Source organism: Mirounga leonina, unplaced genomic scaffold (assembly GCF_011800145.1).
Source record: "Mirounga leonina isolate KUSES-001 unplaced genomic scaffold, KU_Mleo_1.0 Mir_167, whole genome shotgun sequence".
NCBI lineage: Eukaryota > Metazoa > Chordata > Mammalia > Carnivora > Phocidae > Mirounga > Mirounga leonina.
Window position 1 is genome coordinate 3,843,568 of NW_023270422.1, and position 25,959 is coordinate 3,869,526.

Here is a 25,959-nt window from a genome sequence, read left to right on the forward strand (position 1 = left end):
GCCAGGGCCGAGGCTGGGGAAGCCGGGCCACACACCACGGAGATGGAAACTAAACGAAGTTTACAGAGAAACAAACCATCTCGCAGGCTTCTCTAAAGTCCTGAGTGGGTGCCCTAAGGAAAGGCTGTCACTTCCTGCAGATGGGCACTTGCCGGGCAGATGCAAGTGCAGCGGGGACAACCTGGGTGCAACCGGGTGGAGCCCGGGCGGGGCAATGCGGGTGTAGCCTGGGCACGCGGGGAAGCGGGCCATCGGAGGCGCGGCGGGGCAAGCAGTTGCAGGCTCACCGCTTTCACGAAGCCGGGTAGCCCCCACTCGGTGCTGAGGAGGCGGTGGCTGTGAAGCCGGCCCCGGCTGTCCACACTGCGCTCCAGCACGTCAACTCCCACGACACAGGGGTTCATTGGATTCGGGTACTTCCTCATGGCAGCTTTGATGACGGTGTCCCATGGGTGGCTGGTGGGAAACACATAACCACCCGGAATAAGCAGGCAATCCCTACATTTGTAAAGCGGGCCACAGTGGCCCAGGGCGGCCAAGATGCTGTGGCCCACAGAGTGAAATGAAAATCAATGTTAATGCTCTCATTAAACAGTTTTTCTTTTGGTTTTAATTAAAGTTATACTCAAACAAACCTATCTGAGGCATCCGGCTCCATACCCGGATCCGGGATCCTGCGATCCTTCTGGGCTGACCAGAGGCCATCAGGAGGCTTTGCCTGGCAGAACTCTCGGGACACTGGGGACACAGAGGTCTCAGGCTATTGGCAGCCCTGCTCAGTGTGTCTGCATTCCCAGCCCAGATGCTGCACTCACAGGCCACCCCAGCACTGGGGCCTTGGCTGAGCTACTTCCCTCCCTCCACTCAGCACCTTCCTGTCCACATCTTCCACCACCACCAACCCCTTGCACTCCCCCAGTCCCTAAGAAGCAGCATCCTTTCCTTTGGGGCTTCTGGGTAGAGAGACATGTCTCCCCATCCCCAGCCTGTCACCTGCCCCGCCCATGCTGTTCCATGGTAGGGGTGGAACACTGGGGAGCTGGAGTTTATTTACCTCTTTGCCTGCACTATTGCGGTGAATGAAGGCTTGGCTGTGACTTCCAGCTGGGCTCCTGGACCTAACTGACCACCTCGACACCTGGAACTCAACGCTAAAATAGTACAGTAATGCACCTGCCTTATGTGTATCTAGAACAGGCTACTACGCCCAGCTAGTGATGCTCTACTGAGAACCAACTATAGTTGACCCGTGAGCAACACTGGTTTGAAGTGCGTGGGTCCACTTATATGTGGATTTTTTTTCAATAAATACAGAATAGTACTGTAAATGTATTTTCCTTATGATTTTTTTTTTAAGATTTATTTATTTTAGAGAGAGAGAGTGCAAGCAGGTGGAAAGGGCAGAGGGAAAGAGAGAGAGAGAGAGAATCTCAAGCAGATTCCCCAATGAGCACAAAGCCCAACGTGGGGCTTGATTTCACGCCCCTGAGATCATGACCTGAGCCAAAATCAAGAGTCAGACGCTTAACCAACTGAGCTACCCAGGCGCCCCTTCTTTATGATTTTCTTAATAACATTTTATTTTCTCTAGTTTATTGTAGGAATACAGTATATATTACACATAATATATAATAATATAATATGTAGTATTATATATAATGTATAATACATATGTATATACATATATAAAATATGTGTTAACCAACTGTTTATGTTATCAGTAAGGTCCATATTAGGCTTTAAGCAGTTAATTGCTGGGGGAATCAAAAGTTATACATTATTCTTATCTACAGAGTCTGTGCAACCCCTATTAAAATACCAATAACATCACCCCAATATTTATAGCAATAATGTTCACAATAGCCAAACTATGGGAAAAGCCTAGATGTCCATCAACAGATGAATGGATAAAAAGGATGTGGTATATATATACAATGGAATATTATGCAGCCAACAATAAAATGAAATCTTGCCATTTGCAACGATGTGGATGGAACTAGAGGGTATTACGCTAAGCGAAATAAGTCAATCAGAGTAAGACAAGTATCATATGATCTCATTGATACGAGGAATTTGAGAAACAAGACAGAAGGGAGGAAAAAATGAAACAAGATGAAACTGGAGAGGGAGACAAACCATAAGAGACTTTTAATCTCAGGAAACAAACTGAGGGTTGCTGGATGGTGGGGGTGGGAGGGATGGGGTGGCTGGGTGATGGACATTGGGGAGGGTATGTGCTATGGTGAGTGCTGTGAATTGTGTAAGACTGATGAATCATAGACCTGTACCCCTGAAACAAATAATACATTATATGTTAATAAATTTTTTTAAAAAAAACCACATGTGGTTTATCTAAACTCTCAAAAAAATACCAATAACATTTTTCACAGAACTAGAACAAATAATACTAAAAATTGTTTAGAACCACAAAAGACCCCAAATAGCCAAAGTAATCTTGAGAAAGAAGAACAAAGCTGGAGGTAACACAACCCCAGGTTTCAAGCTATAATACAAAGGTGTAGTAATGAAAACAGTATGGTACTGGCTCAAAAACAGACACAAAGATCAACAGAACAGAATAGAGAGCCAGAAATAGACTGACACTTACATGGTCAATTAATCTACCACAAAGGAGGCAAGAATATAAAATGGGGAAAAGACAGTCTCTTCAGTAAATGTGCTAGGAAAACTGGACAGCTCCATGCAAAAGAATGAAACTGGACCACTTTCTTACACCATACAAAAAAATAAAACTCAAAATGGATTAAAGACCTAAATGTGAGGCATGAAACCATGAAACTCCTAGAGGAAAACAGGCATACATTGTTTGACATTGGCTGTAGCAATATTTTTCTAGATATATCTCCTAAGGCAAGATAAACAAAAGCAAAGAGAAATTATTAGGACTACACCAAAACAAAAAGCTTTTTGCACAGTGCAGGAAACCATCAACAGAAAAAAAAAGGCAACCTAGGGAATGGGAGAAGATATCTGCAGATGATATATCTAATAAAGGGTTAATATCTAAAATATATAAAGAATTTATTCAATCCAACACCAAAAAAGTAAATAATTCAATTAAAAATGAGCAGAGGACCTGAATAAACGTTTTTCCAAATGGGCCAACAGATACACAAAAAGATGCTCCAGATCACTAATCATCAGGGAAATGAAAATCAAAACCACAATGAGCTATCATCACCTTATGTCTGATTAAGAGACATAAGGGAGTTAGAATGGCTAAAATAAAAAGACAAGAAATAACAAGTGTTGGTGAGAACACGGAGAAAAAAGAACCCTTGTGCACTGTTGGTGGGAATGCAAATTGGTGTAGCCACTATGGAAAACAATATGAGGTTTCTCAAAAAATTAAAAATAAAATACCATACAATTCAGTCATTCCACTACTGGGTATTTACCCAAAGAAAACAAAAATATTAATTTGAGAAGCTATATGCACCCTTATGTTTACTGCAGCATTATCTATAATAGCCAAGATATGGAAGCAATCCAAGTGTACATCGATAGATGAATGGATAAAGAAGATGTGGTATATATGTATATACAATGGAATGTTCCTCAGCCATAAAAAAGGGTGAGACTTTGCCATTTGTGACATGGATGGACCTAGATGGCATTATGCTAAATGAAGTAAGTCAGACAAAGAGAGTCAAATACCATATGACCTCAATCATATGTGGAATCTAAAAAACAAAACAAATGAATAAACAAATAAAATGCAGAAATAGATGCAGAAATGCGGAGAACAAACTGGTGGTTGTCAGAGGGGAGAGAGGTAGGGGGATGGACAAAATGCGTGAAGGGGAGTGGGACAGACCAGCTTCCAGTTATGGAGTGAGTACCTCATGAGTACAAAAGATACGGCATAGGGAATGTCGTCTAGCGTTATGTGGTGCAGATGGTGGCTACCTGTGGTGAACACGGCATAACACATAGAGATACTAAATCACTGTGATACACCTACAACTAACATAACATCGTGTCAACTACATTCAACAGAAATATTTAAGAAGTAGTAGTACTTTGTAACTAATTGTAAGAGAAAGAAAGGTAAAGTGACCATACATTCCAGTTTGTCCAGGACAATTCCAATTTTTGCCTTCTGTCTTATTGGACATATTAAGAGTGTCCTCTTTCACCTTCAAAGGTATCCCAATTTGGATGATAAACTATGTATTAATCCTGAAAATAAGGAGAGAGGAGGACTCAAGAATGATGCCCAAGTTTCTGGCTTGAACAACTGTGTGGCTAGTTGTGCCATTTACTGAAAGGGGATTTTCTTTTTAAAGATTGTATTTGAGGGGCGCCTGGGTGGCTCAGTCGTTAAGCATCTGCCTTCAGCTCAGGTAATGATCCCAGGGTCCTGGGATCGAGCCCCGCATCGGGCTCCCTGCTCGGCGGGAAGCCTGTTTCTGTTTCTCCCTCGCCCCCTCCCCCTGCTTGTGTTCCCCCTCTCGCTGTGTCTCTCTCTGTCGAATAAATAAATAAAATCTTTAGAAAAAAAGATTGTATTTGAGAGAGAATGAGAGAGAGCATGAGCAGGGGGAGGGGCAGAGGGAGAGGGACAAGCAGACTCCCCCTGAGCAGGGAGCCCGATGCAGGGCTCGATCCCAGGACCATGAGATCATGACCTGAGCCGAAGGCAGACAGACGTTCAACCGACTGAGCCACTCAGGCACCACAGAAAGGGGATTTTTAAACAAGTTACAAGTAATTTTCAGCTGTGCAGGGGCTCAGCACCCCTAACCCCCCACATTATTCAAGGGAAACTGTACTTTGTCCCACCTTTGAAGTGGTATATGGCGTGAAGTGGCCAACATATTTTTTTCTGATTATAAAAAGTGTCCAAAGTACTGAAAAACAAAGTATGCAAATAAAAGCATCCACAATTCCACTATCCAAAGATGATGCCAGGCTGTGTGGGAGTCCCCGAAGGTGTCCCCAGCTCTCCCTGAAGCTTCTCCTGCAGGCCGCCGCCACTCTCTCTCTGGCCCTGAGCCTTGAGGCAGGGGGTGGGCACCTTTGTCCCTGTTTGGTGTCCCGCTATCGGCGAGGTCTCGAGCCACGTTCACGGCTGCCCCACTGATGGGGCAGCGCTTTTTTAGTGCTCGGTTAGGCTGAAACCCTACGGCTGTCCACAGGGAGTCAGAGGTGCCCCCTTCAGGTTTTCAGGGTGGACCGCCCCCTGAGTGCGTCTTCCCCCAATTCTTCCTTCCTTGGGATGTGTGTGCTCCCAGAAGCATCTGAGCCTCCGGCAAGGATGAATATGTCAACAACGCCATCATTTTCGCAGATGTACTCAGACAAGTTTAAACAACATGTGTAGACACAGCCCAGAGTCAAGAGCTAGACACACGCATGCGCACGCGCACACACACACACATGCACTCACACACACACACACATGCACCCCTTACAAAAATTAAACTGGGATCATGCTCAAACCATACTCAGACACTGCTTTTTATATTTAACTGATGATGAACATCTTCCCATATCATGAACCTATTTTCAGAAATCTGATTATAAAGGGCTACACCACAGGTCATCTTATAGGTATTTATATGTAACTAGCTCCCTACAATGGTTATTTAGCTTTTGCTCCCAATTTTGCTCCGTAAAATAAAGACAGTAGCAAACATTTGTGTATACTCATCTTTCACATACCTAATTTTTCCTTAAGATTAATTCCTAGAAATGAAATTACTAAATCAAATATCAAAGATTACGAACAAATTGACGGGTTTTGTTCCATATTTGACATCCTTTTAAAATATCAGTTACTGACCATTAATTTACTTTATCCTCATAAAACTCTGTCCCGTGTCAAAAGTTTGCAGCAGGGCCCACTCTAGAACTGGGCCTCCCAGCCCCCTACCCTCTGTTGTTTCCATTATGTTCCATGGCCTCTAAATTGTCAGGAACTGATCTAAAATCTCCTCTTGTAAACAAAGAAATGCTTTTTCAAACCATGGAATCATGTCACTGAGTTGATACATCCACCAGCTTTAACATAAAGCGATGAAGACCCAGAGATGTGGTTACACCTGATCACTCTGGAGGACCCAGAGAGCTGAGCCTTCTTCTCTGGGAAAGAACTGTCAGGGATGTGGTTGATCCAAGATCTAGGGAAGGAGGGAGAATCTGGACATACGTGAAAGCAGTAAGGGACCGAGTTACATGGGGGCCTTCTCAATGAAATACTCTGCGAGCATTGCAGGCTAAGGTCCTAAGAGTTGTTCCCATAAAAATCACTACTTTAAGCAGAATAGGCTTTGCCTCCTGAAATTACTTAAAACTAGCAAAGAGTTGAAATACTTGTATGAAGCACATCATACACAATAAATCTTTCTTTTCTAGGGAAACCTTGCATCTTTCTAGCTGATGATTGAAACTAAATACAAGCCACTTAAAACACTCACATAATAAATAATTCTACTGATTATAGCAGGAGGACCAAAACAAGTTAATACGGACATCAGCAGATGCAGGAAATAACATTTTTTAAAATACCAAGGGTTAAGTAGAGCACACTTCCTGGTTAAAGGAAATAGCCTGACATTCGTTCGATTGGCAAAAATGGCAAAGTCTGGCAATATCAAGTGTTGAGAAAAAGGGGGAGACTGAGCTGCGGGTGGTAAATCGGTCCAAGCCCTGAGAGATGCTGAGAAGGCCTGTGCCCTGGTGTCAGGCAGGCCAGGAATCAGCTGAAGTTCATCCTGGGAGGCACAGTCCTGGCTCTGTCTGTGACTCACAGTGACCACGGTGGAGTGTGACTCCGTCCCCAGGGGTGGCTGCCTCGGAGCACAGCGCCGGGCATCACCCCTGCGGCGCCTGGCCCAGCAGCCCAGGAGGTGGTGGGATTCGGTCTACCTGGCACACTGGGGAGTGGAAAGGAGTAACAAAGCATCTCTCTATGCACAGCCAGGGTGTCAGAAAGATGAAGTGGGATGAAATTATAGGACGCCTGGGATTTGCCTAAAATAACCCAGGGGGAAGGAGCGGTGGGTAGGGACACGTGAAGCCAGCTGGGCTGTGAGAGGGTGACTGTCAACGTGAGAGATGGCAGCGGGCACGCACTATTCTCAGCTCTCCATTTTTGCATACTTTTAAAATTTCCATAATAACAAGGTTTTTAAAAAATATCTGAAGGCAGCCCCAAGCAAGGCAGCGCGCTCCCGCACCGGCCCAAAGCAACCCCAGGCCCAGCCCGGCGGCTCGCAGAGCGTGCTCCACGCCTGGGGGCTCCCAGCCCTCTCCAGAGCTCTGCCAGGCCAAAACTGCCTCAGTGCTACTGAGACATGATTTGCCTTTTGCTCCACATTGACCTTTACCCCAATGCTGCAAAATCAACAGAGGGTAAAGCTGCTGGCCTCTCCCCACAAATGAAGGCCCTGACCCCAAACCGCACTTGGGGTCAGGGCTCACTGCTGTTCACTCAGGAAAACAATGCCAGTGTCTCTTAAAAATATCCATTATGAAATAGTAAGATTATTAATTTTGCATTAGACCCCTAAGTACCCCTGTACTGATGTTCTGAGCAAGACAGCAGGGCGCGCAGGAAGCAGACCAACTGCACTTGGAGGTCCACCGTGGCCGGGGGAGCCCCAGGCAGCTGGTGGGCGGTGGGCCCAGCTAGCTGCTACTCTCCAGCCCAGCCCACCACTTCTATGCGAAACAACAGTTGGACGGACTTTGGTTATTCAGACTTAGGTATGTGGCAGACATTTTCTCAAAAATGAATACAGCGAGCCTATCACTTCAAGAACAACTGATTATTATTTGCTGCCAAAGAGAAAATTTGAGCTTTTGAATGCAGACTGGAATTTTAGGAAACTTGTATCCTCTACTGGGAGCCTGATGACTGCCCCATACTGCATACCTGATGAACCCATATGTTCCAAGTGACTGGTGCGAGATGTCACTCATGTATAAGGCAGGCCAATTTCTCTGGTCATTATGGTTTCAGATCTTCCACTGCAATGAACTTCAGAAACCACTTGTCTTGTTGTAGTAGCAAATTACTTAAAGTAGCCACAATCACTTTAAAAGACTATTAAAATACCAAATGGGTTTTACTCATAGAGTGAGGTTGGGTTTTATTCGTATATTTGAACAAAAACAACAGACTGCAAAACACTGGTGCAGAAGCAGACAGGTGGATCAAGCTATCTTCTGTTACGCCAGAAATTAGCAAAAAAAAATCAAACAGTGCCACTCTTCCTGCTAATTTTTGTGCTTTTGGAAAATACAGGTTTGCTTTTATTAATGAAGTGGGTTTATCATTATTAATTATTAATTTGAATGAATGAATAAATATTTTTAAATTTATCCATTTTAATTTCTAATATAGTAAACAGTGGTAGATATAACCCAAATAAAAACTGTCTGGGGCACCCAATATTTTCTAAGAATGTAAAGAGGTCCTGAGGCTGAAGAGTTTGAGAATCACTGGCCTAAGCGGGCCCTTGATTAAAGGGGCTGGAAACGTACACATACGTGATCACTGCAGTATGATATGGAATAAAGGGGGAAATGTTATGTCCCTTCAATAAGAGAAAGGATAAATTGTGACATATTCATACAATGGAATATCATGCTGCTATGAGACACACAAACACACACACACATCTCAAAAACACACTGTTGTGAAGAAAGGGAAATGGTCAAAAGATCTGTACCAAGTGATGCCACTGATTTCCATTTTAAGACAACAAATGACATTATGTATTGTTTATGGATAAACACACACACACACACATAAACGTAGTCAAACCAACCTTCAGAAGGATGAACCCACCAAGTTCATAATCTTGTCTGCCTTTGGGGAGAAAGGGAACAGCACTGGGAGGCACTTCAACTCTTGTCTGTAATGTTCAATTTCTCTTGTTTAAAAGAAACGGTGGGGAGGTGCTTTTCCCTGCTCCTGGCTAGAAAGCAAGCCTGATGGAGGGTACCTCCCCTCCAAAGCTCCTGACTTCTCTGAGATGGTTATCACCTTCTGGATATCTTTCCTGGTAGCTGCTGGAATCCAAGGAGTATATGACCTTGATGCAGCCAGCCAATCTTGTGTTGGCTATTAGGAAAGATTCTGTTCTAGGCCTACCTGAAACCTTGGTCAATGCTGTGAGGATGAAATTTATAGACCTGTTAATGTTTAATGTCCCTTTCTATATTTTTATAATTCAGTCCTGTATTTTTCATTACTATTTAAACTCTATTGAACCCTGTCTAGGTAACACACGTTGATTCCAATGGCCTTCCCAAAGGGCTCTCCATTTCCATAGCTGTGTTCATACCCCACTCCAGGCCCTGGGGTTTCTTTTTTTTTTTTTTAAGATTTATTTATTTTAGAGAAAGAGAGAGAATGAGAGGGAGAGGGAGGGAGACTCCCAAGCAGAGTGCGCAACGAGCACGGAGCCAGATGTGGGACTCGATCTCATGATCCTGAGATCATGAGCCGAGCTGAAACCAAGAGTTGAGAGCTTAGCCAACTGCACCACTCATGCACCCCTGGGCCCTGGGGTTTCTTCAGGACACAGGAGGAAAACTTGATAAATGTCAAAGTTTTTGTGCCTGATTATTTCTTGCCTTTCAAGAGTAAACTTATGAACCTCCAATCAAATACTCACCTGCCAGCACAACAAATATATAAAAAGTAAACAAGTATAGAAAGAAAAAGAAAGGTTTATAACGCCCAAAGGAAAAAACAAAACAAAACAGTGATTTTAAGGGACTAAGCAAAGGGAAACTCCTTATTAAGCCTAGCTGGAAAGCCAGGCTTCCACTTTGGTACTGTCCTACAGATGGCCTGTCATCAAAGAGTATCAGGTCACTTACCATCTGTCTGCCACAGGGGCCTACCTACCATCATCCTCAGCCACTTGCATTCCACATTTGCCAATTTTAAGTTTAAAAATCAATGGCAGAGGATCAGCACCTAGTCTACAGCAGCTTGGGGGCTCCCTGGAATTCTTTTGATGGCTAGCCGCCCTCAATCTGGAAGGGCACCTGGTTTCCTTGAGATTCCTCAGCCCCACACTGAGCACCTACTATGTGCCAGGCACTGGCAGAGTATCAGGGACACAAAATGAATGAGGTAAGGAACGAAAGACTCATCAGGCTACCATACCAATGAACCTCAAAAAAATGTGCCAAGTAAAAGAAGCCAGACACAAATGACCACATATTGTATGAGAACATTTATGTCAAATGTCTGGAAAAGGCAAATCTACAGAAACAGCAGATTAGTGGTTGCCTGGGGCTTGGAATGAGAGTGGCTGGTGCCTGTGAATGGGAATGAGGGTGTCTCTGTAGCATGATGGAAATGTTCTAAAACCGGACCTTGGTGATGGTTGTACAACCCTGTAAATTGACTAAGAATCATTGAATCGTACACATTAAGTAGGTGAATTTTATCAATAGTGACTTTCCCTAAGCTGACCATTCACTTCTGCTTGTCAACCAGCATTCCATGAACCTCTAGGGCAGTCCTTCTCAGGTGTTCAGTGAGAACACTGAGCCCCACTGCCGGGGCACACAGTTTGCAATGACTTAACTTCTCCCCTCTGCATTCTGATGGTGTCAGTTATGTCCCAAATTGAGAAAAGAATCTCTGGAGTCATTCTCACTGGGGTTTTCACTGATCTCTCAAGGAACCCCAGTTGAGAAAGGCTGCAGACTATACAAAGATCCACACTAAATTGTTTCCCCTGAAGTCTAAAGATTTCATTAAAAATAATTTCGGAGGTTTTAAATCACTTGATAAATTTTTATTATAATAATTTTATAGGCCAAAGGATGACAATTCCATTTCACGCAGTATTTTTTTTTTCCCCCAAAAACGAAATGCTTCTCTAAGTGGGGTCAAGGAATCTTTAAAATCTTTGTTCCTTTAAAAAATCTTAAAGGATAATTTCATAGAGTCACATATCAAGCGACTTAGGAGAAGATACCATTTAGGTCACGAGGATACTCCTAAACAGTTCCCAGTTTTCCACTCTGGCTTGGAGGCTTTCCATGCCCACAAGTGCATTCAGGGTGAAAGACCCCCACAAGCCTTCTCCACATTTGGCTTCCTCCCGAGCTCACAGCTTAGTCTGTGTTCAACTGCACCGCACAATCTCAGGAAGGACCGGGCCCGCTCTCCAGGCCTCCGTTCTCCCTAGGATGCCGGGCGCCCTGCCCCAAAGAGCGCATTGTGCAGGCGAGATCGGGCCTGCTCCCGGGTGAGCTGAAGTGTGGGCACGGCCACTTTGCCGAGTGCCCTCCCCGCCGCGTCCACCCGGGCTTCCATGCACACCAGGGCGCCCCGCCGCCGAGGGCACTCGCCGGCCCGCGCCGTCTGGCCCCATCGTACTGGCTGAGATCCGTCCCCGCAGCTCGGGCCTCCGTCAGACCCCCGGGGAAAGGCCGCCCCCCGCCCCCCGCCCCCTAGCTTCGACAATCCCACCACCCGCCTCCGTCCGTTAGGCGGCCCTTCCATCAAACAGACGGCGCCACTCCGCCGGCTCTCTCCCTAACGACGCCCTAGAAGGGACAGAGCCCGCCCCCTTTTTAGGATGCCAGGGCCGCGGTCTGGGAGCGGCCCGCGCGGTGCTGGGCGGGCTCGGCGAGGGCCTGGTCTGGGGTCCAGCCTTTCCTCGGCCGCCCCCCGCGGCTCGGGGGCAGGAGCAGGCGCCGGTCTGGACCCCACCGTGGCCCGCTGCCCGACCTCACCCGAACACGTGCTCCGAGCTCCAGATCTTCATCGCCGCCGCCCGCCAGCCGCAGGGCGCGGGCTCCCCGCTCGGACCCCGCGCGCCCGATCCTGCGCGCCCGGCTCCTCCCTCCAGGCGCGTGGGGGCGGGGCGGGGGCGGGGCGCGCGCGGCGGGGGCGGGGCCGGGCGCTCTCTGGCCCCGCCCGCTTGCCTGTCACTTGGCCACGAGGGTTATGGCGGCTAAAAATAGGAATGCGGGACTCAGCTGGAGCCGCGGATGGGGGATCTGCGCTGCGGCAGGGAGATGCGCGGACAGCACCGGCTGCAAATGCAGGGATGGGAGGCGAGGGACTAATGCTCATCGCTCAGGTTGTCCAAATTCTCCCAAAGCGCTCTCCAGCCAGCCTGGTTTCTACTCCTGGTAAGTATAAAGAAAAGCAAAATCTCCTGCCAGACCCCCCAAAACTCCCCAAGGAAATAGAAGAAAAAGAAAACAGTTTTAGTATTGAGTCGCATTAAACCAGAAGGTAATGTGCGTCACAGGCTCTCCTAAAGAGATTGCAAAGACAGCAAGAAATCTCACCCTTTTATATAGTTACATAGCCAGGCAGGTGCGACACCTACATCCATGTTCTCAAGTGAGAGGACTCGACCACACCTTTTTAGGGTGACACAGAGTTCACCCTAAATTTACCTGGTGATTAGAGTGACTGTTTTTGTTTGCTAATTGTCTTTATCCGAAGAAGCAATAAAATTCTCATGTCGTTGCCATAGAAGGTAGGTTTGAAGCCAGGTGCTCCTGGAAATTAAGCTAACATTTCAGAGAGATGGTGCCCAGGACCTTGAGAAAGAACATTTCTGGGTTAGAACTGGCAAAAGGCCTACTTAGCTTTTTAAAAACATGTACACACATCTCGAAAGGATGAAGAATGTACAAGTTTTCTAGAGTAAATGCTCTTTAAGAAGGGAAAGGAGAGGCTCTTTTCCTTTTGCACCAGGAAGAAATCGATTTTTTTCTTTTTAGATTTGTATTTACTCTGCACTACCACAACCAAAGTTCAGGTACAAAGAAGCAGATGCTTGTTTTGCGAAGAAGAGAAACCTGCGCAGAATGAGATGGGGTGTGAGGGCAGGGGACCTCATCTAGCCTGCTACTGAATCCCAGCACTTAGCACAGCACGAGGCACTGACTGGGCGTCTGGAACCTGTTTGTGCAATGAGCCAGGGAAGAGGAAAGCGCTCACGGAACCAGCCAGAAGACCTAGGTTAGGCTACCATCTACTCACATTGACCTTTACCACCTATGGCTTTAACCTTACAGTAATCTTCCAAAGTTGGTGGTACTGTGCCTGTTTTATAGATGAGCAAAAGAGAGCTCACAGAGCAATGCAGTCTGTCTGATGGAGGGGCCGCCTGGCTGACGAGGCCCACGGTGAAACTGCAGAAGCAGGGGGCAGGGGGCAGCTTTTCCTTTGGGGTTCGTGGAGGGCTGAGCTGCTAACGTATAGGACTGGACAGTGGGGTTTGCATGATTTCCCCCTCACATCTGTGCTACAATGGCTCACAGTTATGATCAGGCCCGTTGTGGAACACTTCCTACGCACTCAGCCCTAGAAAGCTAGGTGCTGTTATTTTGGTTTTTAAAAACCATCATCATTTACAGTCAGCATTTTCCACAAATGGGAATGGAGCAAGAGCCTTAAGGAATGGGGCTGGATGGTGAGTTAGAACACACTGTAGGGGAGACAGCTCCTGTAGGTTGCTCCAGGTCTGCGAGGGATGAGCTGCTGAGTTTGCATCTCACCATGTGAGGAAACTAAGACCCTAACCAGGTGAGGAAACTAAGACCCTAACCAGGTGGTGCCTTGGTACAGAAACATGCTGTGTATGGTGAAGCTGGGTAACCGAGAAGGGGGGAGAAATGAGGACCACCTTCTGTCCCTTGCCCTGCCCTCAGGTCTCCCTGACACACAGCTGTGGCTTCTCAGGCAGCCACGCCCAGCTCAGGTGTCTCCCCATCCGTGCAGCTCCCTCCTTCTGATTACATCACAGCCTATGCACACCTCCCCTTGAGACTCCCCACAATCTATTATGATCATCTGCGATTTTCTGCCTCTCCCACCAGGCTAAAAAACCTTTTGAGATCAGATATTAAGTTATCCTTATCCTTAGTGTTTCCAGAGTCAGAAACATAGTTGGTACACAATGAATCCATAATTGTTGAACAACCAACGAAAGTCACATCCCTGCTTGAAGTTCTATCCTGATACCTCCATCTCTGGTCAAAGACCACACTTTCCTTCACTCCGTTAGCAGCAGCTGCAGCACCTGGGAGCCTCTTAGAGATGGAGACCCTGGGCCCCACCCTCAGCCCGGCCATGCAGTAGGCGGGGGCCGAGGGGGACAGACGTTTGTGGTTTAACAAGTTCCCCCAGGGACTCCGATGCCAATGGAGACCAACGGCCTCAAATCCACCTTGCCCAATTTGCCAGCCAGATTGGGCAAAGTGCTTCCTTGTCATCACCAGACATTCGTTCATACTATTTCTTCCAGCCAGAATGTGCTCCTCCATGCTTGTCCCGGAAGCATCTTCCAGATGAAGAGAGAAATAGATGCAAAAATTCAGAAACATGAGGGGGTACAGTGCTCTTAAGAGGCTGTAAGTTGCCTGTAAGGCTGGATTGCAAAGTCCCAGGGGGAAGTGGCAAGACCTGAAGCTAGAAAGGTAGACAAGGAGCCATATCATAAGGGCCTTATATATTTCATTCCAAGAAGTCGAGATTTAACTTTGACGACAACGGGGTTTTGACAGATTTTAGAGTTTGAGATCTCTGAAGCAAAACAGTTTAAAATACAAGCAAGATCCGGGAAGTACACTTGGCTGGATGTGGGGGGCTCAGTGAAATGGAGATGAGGATGCTCCATTTAGTCTTCTGTCCCAAGTCTGTATTCAGAGTCGCCTGGCGGTGTGGAGCCTGCCTGCCCGGGGGCACCCACGAGTCTCCACTGCAGTAATGCGTGCGCTTATATCCCAGGGTGGGCGTCTGGGGGAGAGGCAACCACGTGCTTTTCATTTTTCTTTTCCCAGTGCCTGGAGCACAGAGGCTTAATACATTCATTCCACTGAGTGGATAGCAGGGATCTGCTCCAACTGCCCTTTGAGGCGATAAGGGGCCACAGCGTGAGAGGTAGAGCGGTGGTCCCAGCCACGGCTGTATGCTGGAGTAATCGGAGGAGCTTTGAAAAGCACCAACGCTGGGAACCCACCCAGGGGCTTTTTATTTCATTGGACTATCATGTGGCCGGTCTAGAAGCTGGTCCCCAGCGCAGAGGAGATAAATGAGTGCTTGGGCCGGCGCAGTGGGGATAAGACTTGGAAACACTTAAAGATCTTATAATCAGTTGGGTTTAGTGGAGAAGGAAAGAAAGGACTGCCCACCCTCCTTCCCTCTTGTCCCTCATCCCTGTCATTTACTGAGGAGTTGGCAGTTTGGCTTGCGGGGGGTCCCTCTCTCCACCCCCACTGCCCCACCCTGGCCATCTATTGCCTTAATTCTTTTTTTTCCAAATTTTATTTTTTTTAAGTAGGCTCCACGCCCAACGTGGGGCTCAAACCCACGACCCCCCGAGATCATGAGTCGCATGCTCTACCGACTGAGCCAGCCGGACACCACTAATTGCCTTCATTCTTCGCACTGTCAACATCTGTGTGGATGATCCATGCAGACGCTCCAACATCTGATTCCTGGACCTTCCTAACTTTAGATACCTTCGTCCCCACTTGACTTCAGCCACCCACTCCCCACCAGGCCTGCTGCCTGGATCTTGCTTATGTTTTGAATTCCACCTTAAACATCTCAAGCTGCAATGTCTTACTCTGGGGGACTCTCTGCCTCCCTAGCAGGACAATGACTGTTTAGGTGGCACCTCTCTCACATCCGTAAGTGCTCAGGGGAGGCAGATCCCACCCCACTTGTTTCAGGGCTGAGCTGAGGTCTGAGGGTCTGAGGACTGGCTCCGGAGCCAGCTTGTGACCCAATGCTGACCACGGAGCATGAGGGAGCCTGCTGCGAGGTTGCGGGGAGAAAGTTTCTTGCTCCAAAGAGCAAGTTATCAGAAACCATCACTTCCATTGCATAACTGCTAGAACTGGTGTGACCCCCTTGCTACCAGTAGGAGGATGAAATCAGCACCGAGAATGGAAATTGATAGGAAAAAGGCCGTAGTGAACCCTTTCTCAGCCAGCCTGAAATGCCCTTAGCCAGGGACTCACAGCCATGCTATAATAAATGTTTTCATTGTTTCATGTCATTGGAATTCACATTTTAGCCTAAAGCCCCCAAATGATACACACACCTTCTGAGCGAAGCCTCTAGTCCTCTCCTCTGGAACATTCCACCAGTGCCTTCCCCACTCACCCTAGGCCACAGTTCACAGAGAAGTGACCCCGGGTCTCTCCGCTCCATGCTGGACGGATGCTACAATCTGCCATCTCCGGTCAGGGCCCACAGGACTCCATGCCGCTGGTATGAGGTCACACTCTTATGGATCACTGCAGAGGGAATGGCAGGCGCCCTGTTCCATCCAGACCCTCCAAGGACACTTTGCCTTATCTTTGGACAGCATGATCCCCCAAGTGATTGCCAACCTCTACCACTGTCTCCATACCTCCCCTTCAGTTCCTGTCCCCCTCATTCGGGGCAGGTGACTTTACTTCTCGCTAAATGGAGACAATTAAGCCAAGAGGTGATCTCTTTCAACCTCAGGCCATTGTACTGTATTGTGCTGCTAAGAGCGATATCCGGAGGGAGGCTGCCCAGGTTCAACTGGATAACCAACTACTGATTGTATGACCTTGAGCAACTTGCTTATGTCCGAGCCCCAGACTCTTGGTGTGTAGAGTGGTTGAATGGGCCACAATGGCAGTCAGGGCCCAGCAGTGTTAGACACATAGCAAGTGTCCAATATGTAGTGGTTCCTATCATGATCTAGACCCAGGCCAAGCTCCCCTCCGTCCTCCAGTCTCAGGTGACCCGCTCTTCTCTGGGTCTCCTGTCCCCTAGGCACCTGCTCCACTAGTCATCCCTTCCACACATGGGGCATTTCACTTCACATCCACCCTGGATTATAAATATGGCCAACTTTTAACTTTAAACCCCTCATACAAAACCCTCCAAATCTCCCCCTTGACTCTGCACCTGTCTGTGGGTCCTTAGAGGAGCCCAGGACCTGAGCTCTTTCACTTACCTCTACCCCTGCTCATCCCAAACAAACCAGATAGGTTGATTTTTCCTTGCTTGGGGTTTGCAGAAAACAGAGGAGTAATTCCTAATCACCCTCCCCTTAAATAGGCAAAGATTTGTTATTTTTAATTAAATATTAAATGAGGGGCGCCTGCGGGGCTCAGTCAGTTAAGCGTCTGCCTTCAGCTCAGGTCATGATCTCAGGGTCCTGGGATCGAGCCCTGCATTGGGCTCCCTGCTCAGCAGGGAGTCTGCTTCTCTCTCTCCCTCTGCCTCTCCCCCACCTCACCCAGCTTATGCTCTTCTCTCTCGTTCTCTCTCAAATAAATAAATAAAATCTTTTAAAAAAATAAAATAAATAAATGTGAAATAAAACAATGTTCTTGTTCCATAGGAATATTCGAGCAGAGGTGGAGGCTAGCTTAGGGGGTGCTGGGCAGACCCACCGCGCCCCGAGGCAGTTCCTGGACGCTTAAAGGATCCACCCGCTCTTTGCTCTTCGAAACAGCCAGGACAGACTCTGGCAGGTGGGGCGGGTGTGCTCATGGGCAGGTGACACATGGGTCTGATCCAGTGCCACCCAACAGCTCTTTGTTGTTGTTTTACTTTTATGAGTTCTTTAGAACTGGAAAGGTGCCAGTGAAAAGAGCGACTGGCCGTGTGTTAGTTGGTTAGGCCAAACACAGGATGCGGTTGTTTCCCCAGGAATCATCAGGCAAAGATGGGATGATAGATTTGGCTGCTGACTGAACCTCCCGCAGCAGTGCACATCTGGACTGGTTGTTGTCACAGCAGCTGTGGGAACGAAGGAGAGACTCCCAAGGAATGGAGCATTTAGGAGCAAAAGTCATCCCTCACCTTTATCTTTGGTTGAAATGCCTCTTCCACATTTTTTTTTTTTTTTTTTTTTTTTTGGCTTGAAAACCAGGGTCACTTGTGTGGTTACTGAATCAACGAGGGAAAAGATGAAAGACACGTGCCATCCTAGAAGTTTATGGTGGTAAATGCCAAAGCTGTGTGTGTAAAGCACTTGAAACTTATCTTCCGGCTACTACACTCCCCTGTAAGTATTATGAAATTGTTCTCCCCACTTCTCTTCTCAGTCTTTAAGAGTCCACGTTTGCTCTTCCCGCTTTGTTACTGCTTATTATATTCCACATGCTGTGACTGGCTCCTGAGACTCTTCTCGTTGGGGTCACCAGAAGCCATCACATTTTCCAATCCAGTGGCCATTGTTCAGCCCCACTCCTAGACCTCTCTAGTGCACTTGAACTACTGAGCGGTGTCTCCTTGAAACTCTGCTACCTTGTCTCCAATGACATCTCATTGCTTGTCATATCCCTTCTCAGTCTCCCTAGCAGATTCCTCTCCCCCCTCTGCCTTCTGTTCTTTTCACTCTACACCTTCTCCCTGAGTGAACTCACTGAGATTCATGGTTTCTACTAACTCCCAAACCTGTATCTCCATCTCATTTCAACCCCAAGCCTCACACCCATCTATCCGGTTACCCACAGGATATTCCCTGGGTCCATACCTCAAACTCATCAGGGCACAAGCATCTTCCACCGTAAGCAGATTCCTTTCCAGAATTCACTTGTCCAGGGTCATGGTAGCACCCAGGTGCCCCAAGCTAAAGTAATCCCTTACACCCTACATCCCACCAATCATCAAGTCCTTTAGAATTTACCTCTTACAGACTGTATTAATCCATTCATTCTTCTATATGCTTTAAGAGCCAGTGTGATTTAGTAGTTGTAGTTGAAGGCATAGGTTTGCAGATGAACAAACCTGGGTGCCCATTCTGGCTCCCTTTCTGCAAATTATTTGACTTCTCCAAATGTCCATGTCATGATCTATGAGATGGGGATACTAGCGTAGCTACCCTGTAGGATGTGTGAGAATTAAATGAGAGTATAGGGCAAGTCCTTTAGCACAGGGACTGGTGGGCAGTAACAAGTGTCAGCCGTTCTCATTGTTAGTACTGGATTACCACCTGCCACCACTGACCCAGCCCAGTCCTTCACCACCTCGCCTCTGGATTACTCTAATGGCCCCCTGGCTGGTCTCACAGCCGCCCAGCCAGCCCCTCAGAATGGTGCCATCCCCGTGCCTAAATGTCACTCTCGTGTCATCAGTGTATGTAGCACCCCCGCCGAAGCTATGTTTGACACACACACACACACACACACACACAGCACTCCTCACTCCCTGGCCCTCCCCTGATTGTCCTTCCTGCACACCTCCACCATGACTCTCAGCACGCTGTTCCACGATGACTCTCCTTGTTTGTGTTTCTGCCTCTCCCACTAGATTGATGCTTATTAAAGAGGCAGATTTCTGGGCTCCACCTCTTGCCTTTTAAATTGGCATCTCGGGGTGGGGGGGGCAGAAATAGGCATTTTTTGATGAGCAGCCTAGGCAGTTATAAGGCTACCTGAAGTGTGGAATGGAGTCCTCCACATGCCTGTGAGCTCTTCAAGGATGAGGACAGAGCCTTACTCATTTCTGTGTATCCAGGATCCATCCCAGGGCCTGGCAAACAGTAAGCACTTGATAATTGCTTGTTCCGTGAGTCAGGGATGACTCGGAGGCCATCCTGAAGCTGGGAGTGGCCTGGTCATGGGGACAGGTGGGGCTCACTGGCAGAGCCCTGCAGGCCAGTGTCCCTGGAAACCCTACGGCCTCTTTTTGAGAGGCTTTCAACTGACAGTTTATCAGTTTGAATTCTATATATTGAGATCTTGTGTCAAAATTTCATTTTTACAAGAGTCTGATGCTAAAAATAAGTAAGTTTGAAGACTGCCATGGCAGAACAGTTTTTTAATGTAGAGAGAAAAATCAATCTCCCAGGAGGTAGGAAGTTTTGAAGAACTTTTGGAGCTGTTTCTTTCCCATTTGCCATGGATATGGCTTCATTATCCCAGGATTATAACAAAATTTAGGCTATGGTTTCTTTGTAAGTTTTTACTTTAATTCCAGGTAGTTAACATACGGTGTTATATTAGTTTTAGGAGTAGGCTATAGAGGTTCAACGGTTCCATACATCACCCGCTGCTCATTAGGCTCTGAGGTTTAATTGATCCTCAAATACAGTGACAGGAAAGACTGGATTTACAGAGATTTCACACTGCCGTGCTGTCAGAACAAGATGGCAGAGGGCCATTAGCATCTAGGTTTTCTAAGATCCTACATATAGAGTGTTACTGGAATCCGAAGACATGTTCTCTAACTAAATTCAGAACTATCCTGAACCTCAACACACCTGAGATATTCTAACACATTACTAAAATAAAGGATATCCCCATGACCTTTTAATTCCTATGGTATATGTTTCTATTATATAATTAATTCCTCTCCTCAACCCCTACATACAATTTCCAAAATAAGTCCCTCAAATATATATCTTAAATTTTGCTCCTTATTTCTGCTTCTGGGCACTTTATCCCACACAGTTTACATAGTTTCTCACTAGAAACAGAAGATACCATTTCCTTCCAGCTTGCAAACCCCCTTCCCATTATACCTGCTGGCATTGCAAAAGATGGCTTATGACTAAGGGGGTGGTGTCCAAAACAGTCATCAGTTTTCTCACAGGAAGACATGACTGGGAAAAATCTAGGAACTTTAGATTTGCATACACTCTTGTGGCCAAGATTTTTAGAAAAATATTTGATCATTACTGGGCCACCTGGCTGGCTCAGTCGGTGGGACATGTGACTCTTGATCTTAGGGTCATGAGTTCAAGCCCCACCTTGGGCATGGAGCCCACTTTAAAAAAAGAAAAAGAAAAAGATTTCATCATTATCAAGTAAAGTGGTAATTAGGAAGATTCTAAATGTTCTGCTATTATCATTCATGAGACTTGCACTGCTATAACTTGAGTCGATGTCATGATTTCTTCTTTTATTCATTATCATCTAGGAGATATTAATATTATGTCTAGAGGTTCCTTCACCAAGTTTCTGAAATTCACAATGCGGCTGGTCTCAGAGATTGATAGACCTCTCCTGCCACCTAGTGGGAAAATATGCAGTACAGCTCTGCATGAACTGTCTCCAGGTCCTGGTCCCAAAACACTTACAAATGATTTTCTTTAGGTAGTATTTACCAAGCAATCTCTCTGCTAGGAAATCATCCTCTGAATAGATACTGGCATATAGGTGTATAGATATGGATATGGATATAGATACATCAATAAGAATGTTCATTGTAGCATCTGAAGTACAAATAAATTGGGAACAGTCTAAACAACCCTTGGTTAAAACCAATTATATCTTTACCACAGAATACAATGGACCTGATTAAAGAATGGGGTAGAACTATGTGTTATTAACATACAAAACTATATGTTAAAAAGCAAGGTGCATAAGGTATGATTCTATTAATGTAAAAGTATGTTTTATATGCTTGTAAATACATATAAAATATATAGACAGATACACACAGAAAAAGAACTTTTAGAGAGTTAGCTTTAAGCAGTAGGAATAAGAGGTTCAGAGACTTTTACCCTCCATTTTGTAACTTTATATACTGATTGAAAAAAATTTTATCCTAAACTTTTTATATTTCCAAGTTTTATTTGTTCTTGATTATAAAACGAATATGTATTTACTATAAGGTATTTAGAAAATAGAAATAAGCATTAATTATTTTTTTTAATTACTTGTAATTCAGCACTGAGAGATATAATCTCCTTTAATGTTCTTAAGTTTTATTATATTTTATTTGGAAACTTTATTTGTTCAAGAACAAACAACAGGATGAAAAAGTTCACACTAAGTTTCAGAATATCCAGGCCATCCTGCCACCTGTAAGTAAGCGCGTTCATTAATTTCTTGGATGTGTATTCGGTTGACCAGCCCCCAGCCCCCCGCAACACTGATCCACCTTTAGATCTCTATGGATTTGCCTATTTTGGACATTCTCTATAAATGGATGCATACAATCTGTGGTCTTTTGGAACTGCCTTTTCTCACCAAACGTAGTGTTTTCAAGATTCATCCATGCGTCAGTACTTTATTCCTTTTTATGGCTGAGTAATAATCCATTGTGAGGATATGCGCATGCTGTTTATCCATTCATCAGTTGATGGACATTTAGGTTGTTTTCACTTTTGTCTATTATAAATAACACTACCATGAACAATTGTGTATAAGTTTCTGTGTGGACATATGTTTTCATTTCTCTTGGGTTTATACCTAAGCGTGGACATGCTGGGTTATACAGTAATTGTATGTTTAAACTTTGGAGGAAATAACTGCCAGACAGTTTCCAAAGCAATTGCACCCTTTTACTATCTCACCTGGATGAGGGTTTTGATTTCTCCACCCTCTCATCAACACCCACTATCTCTTTTTATTGCAGCCATCCTATAATGTGAATTGAAATCTCACTGTGATTCTGATTTGACTTTCCCCAATGGCTAATGATGTTGAGTATCTTTTACTGTGCTTGTTGGCCATTCGTCTGTCTTCTTTGGAGGCATGTCTATTTAAGTCTTTTGCCCATTAAAAAGCTTTAATGAGATATAATTCACCTAACATATAATTCACCCATTTAAAGTGTATAAATCAGTGGTTTCAGTTCATTTACAGAATGGTAGCGCAAACATCACAACCACTCTTAGGACATTTTCATCACCTCAAAAAGAAACACATACCCTTGAGCTATTGCCCCCCTAATCTCTTTCCCTCCCCTCATCAGTCTTAGGCAACCACTAATCTACTTCTGTTTTTATAGATTTGCCCATTCTGAACATTTCATATAAATGGGTTCATACACTATATAGTCTTTTGTGTCTGGATTCTTTCACGTAGCATGATGTTTTCAAAGTTCATCCATGTTGGGGCATGTATCAGAATTCTGTTACTTTTTATGGCTGAGTAGTAGTCCATCATCTGTATATGACCACGTGTTGTTTATCCATAACACTTGGGTTATTTCCAGTTTTGGGCTATTGTGATAATGCTGCAATGAACATTGCTATACAAGTATGTTTGAATCCTTGTTTCAATTCTTTTGGGTATATACCTAGGAAGGGAATTGCTGGATTGTCTGGTAATTCTATGTTTAGCTTTTGAGCAAATGCCAAACTTATCTGCAACAAATGCACTGTTTTAGTAGCAATATATGAGGGTTCTGATTTCTCCACATTCTCACTTTTTTTTTTTAAATTCTTATAGCCATTCTAGTAGGAGTGAAGTAGTATTTCATTATGGTTTTAATTTGCATTTCCCAATGACTAATGATGTTCAGCATCTTTTCATGTGCTTATTGGTCATTTGCATATCTTCTTTCAAAGAGTATCTATTCAAATCCTTTGCCCATTTTTAAATTGGGTTATTTGTCTTTTTGCTACTGAGTGGTAAGAGTTACTTATATATTCTGGATATTAAACCCTCATCAGATATATGATTTACAAATATTTTCTCCCATTCTGTAGGTTATACTTTCACTTTCTTGTTAATGACCTTTGATATACAAAAGCTTTTAATGTTGATAAAATTCAACTTATTTTGTTGTTGCTTGTGCTTTTGGTGTCATACCTAAGAGTCCATTCCAAGTCAAAGGTAATAAAGATTTATTTCTATGTTTTCTTCTCAAAGTTTTATGGTTCTACTTGTTATCCTTAGGTCAGTGATCCATTTGAGTTAATTTTTATAGATAGTGTGAGGTATGGTTCCAACTCATTCTTTTGCATGGGGATGTCCAGTTGTCCCAGCACTATTTGTTGAAGAGATTATTTTTTCTTTAATTGAATGGACTTGGCACCTTTGCCAAATTCTGTTGGCCGTAGATGTATATGTTTATTTCTGGATTCTCAATTCTATCCCATGTGTCGATCCTTATGCCAGTTGTAAGTTGTGTAGTTGGGAAGTATGAGTCCAACAACTTTGTTCTTTTTCAGGTTGTTTTAGCTATTTTGGGCCGCTTGCAATTCCATATGAATTTTGAGAATTGGTCTTTCCAACTCTGAAAAAAAAAACAACGCTAGAAGTATGATAGGAATTGCACTGAATCTGTAGATTGCTTTGGGCAGTATTGCCACTTAAACAATATTAAATCGGGCGCCTGGGTGGCTCAGTCAGTTAAACGTCTGCCTTGGGCTCAGGTCATGATCCCAGGGTCCTGGGGTTGAGCCCCACATCAGGCTCCCTGCTCAGCGGGGAGTCTGCTTCTCCCTCTCTCTCTACTCCTCTCCCCTGCTTGTGCTCTCTCTAGTGCGCTCTCGCTCTCTCTCAAATGAATAAGTAGAATCTTTTTTAAAAATCTAAAAAATAGGGCGCCTGGGTGGCTAGTTGGTTAAGCGACTGCCTTAGGCTCAGGTCATGATCTTGGAGTCCCAGGATCGAGTCCCACATCGGGCTCCCTGCTCGGCAGGGAGTCTGCTTCTCCCTCTGACCCTCCTCCCTCTCATGCTCTCTGTCTCTCATTCTCTCTCTAGCAAATAAATAAAAAATCTTAAAAAAAAATTAAAAAATAAACAATATTAACTCTTCCATTTCATCAACATGGGATGTCCTTCCATTTTGAGGGACTTTCTTTTCAGCAATGTTTTTTAGCTTTCAGTGTGCTAGTCTTCCACCTCCTTGGTTAAATCTCTTCCTATGTATTTTATTCTTTTGGATGCTACTGTAAGTGGAATTGCTTTCCCAGTTCCCTTTTTGTATTGTTCATTGCAAATATGTAGAAACATAACTGATTTTTTTTCTTTTTTGTGCATTTTTACTTGAAATTCTAGTTATGTTATTGATTTGATGTCTTTCTTCTTTTTAAAATATAGGTATTTACAGCTACAAATTTCTCTCTGAGCAATGTCTTCACTACATTCCAAATTTTGGTATGCTGTGACTTCTTTTTTTTTAATTTTTAAAAAAATTTTAAAAGATTTTATTTACTTATTTGAGAGAGAGAGAGAGCATGAGCAGGGGGCAGGAGCAAGGGGAGAGCGAGAAGCGGGCTCCCCACTGAGCAGGGACCCTGATGCGGGACTCGATCCCAGGACCCTGGGATCATGACCTGAGCTGAAGGCAGACACTTAGCCAACTGAGCCACCCATGTGCCACGTATGTTGTGTTTTCTTTTTTTATTTTATTTTATTTTATTTATTCATGTATTTTTATTTTATTACTATTTTTTTCTGTATGTTGTGTTTTCATTAGCATACAAAAACTGCTGCTCAGGGCACCTGGGTGGCTAGGGTCAGCTAAGTAGCCAACACTTGGCTTTGGCTCAGGTCATGATCTCTTGGTCCTGGGATTAAGCCCTGCATCAGGCTCCCCTGTTCACACTCTCTCTCTCTCTAAAATAAGTAAATAAATCTTAAAGACAAAAAACAAAAAACACTGCTGCTCTACAGCTCCATCCTCCTCCTCTTTATGTTGTTGTTATCATAAATTGCATCTTTATTTAATGTGTGCCCAAGAACCCAAATTTATAGTTTTATGGACTTGTCTTTTAAGTCATGTGGGAAATAAAAAATGGAGTTAAAAATAAAAAATACCGGGCACCTGGGTGGCTCAGATGGTTGGGCGTCTGCCTTCGGCTCAGGTCATGATCCCAGGGTCCTGGGATCGAGTCCCACATCGGGCTCCCTGCTCCTTGGGAGCCTGCTTCTCTCTCTCTCTCTCTGTCTCTCATGAATAAATAAATAAAATCTTAAAAAAAAAAAAACCATGATATTGACTTTTACATTTATCTATTTATTTACCTATATCAGAGATCTTCATTTCTTCATATAGTTTGAGTTTCTGTTTGGTGTCCTTTCATTTTAGCCTGAAAGATTTCCTTTAGCATTTTTTGTAGAATAGGTCTAGTGGAAATGAACTCCCACAGCTTTTGTTTTTCTGGAATGACTTAATTTCTTCTACATTTTTGAAGGACAGTTTTACTAGATATAGAATTCTTGGTTAACATATTCTTTTTTCTTTCAGTACTTCAAATATATCATCCCCCTGCCTTCTACCCTCTATGGTTTCTGATGAGAAATTGGCTGT

General features: G+C 44.8%; 1 protein-coding gene across 10 annotated transcripts in view; it reads right to left on the bottom strand.

Annotated features, from left to right (window-relative positions):
* The window catches only part of PRELID3A (PRELI domain containing 3A), a 29,192-nt gene extending 17,354 nt beyond the window's left edge, over positions 1-11,838 (bottom strand). For all 10 annotated transcript variants that reach the window (XM_035013863.1, XM_035013867.1, XM_035013862.1 and 7 more), the window contains exons 1-2: positions 11,740-11,838; positions 288-456 (exon numbers count right to left, since the gene is read on the bottom strand). In XM_035013863.1, coding sequence (XP_034869754.1) covers positions 288-456; positions 11,740-11,771 — 201 coding nt within the window. In that variant the 5' untranslated portion in view covers positions 11,772-11,838. The remainder of the gene's footprint in view (positions 1-287; positions 457-11,739) is intronic.
* Positions 11,839-25,959: the final 14,121 nt, after the last annotated feature.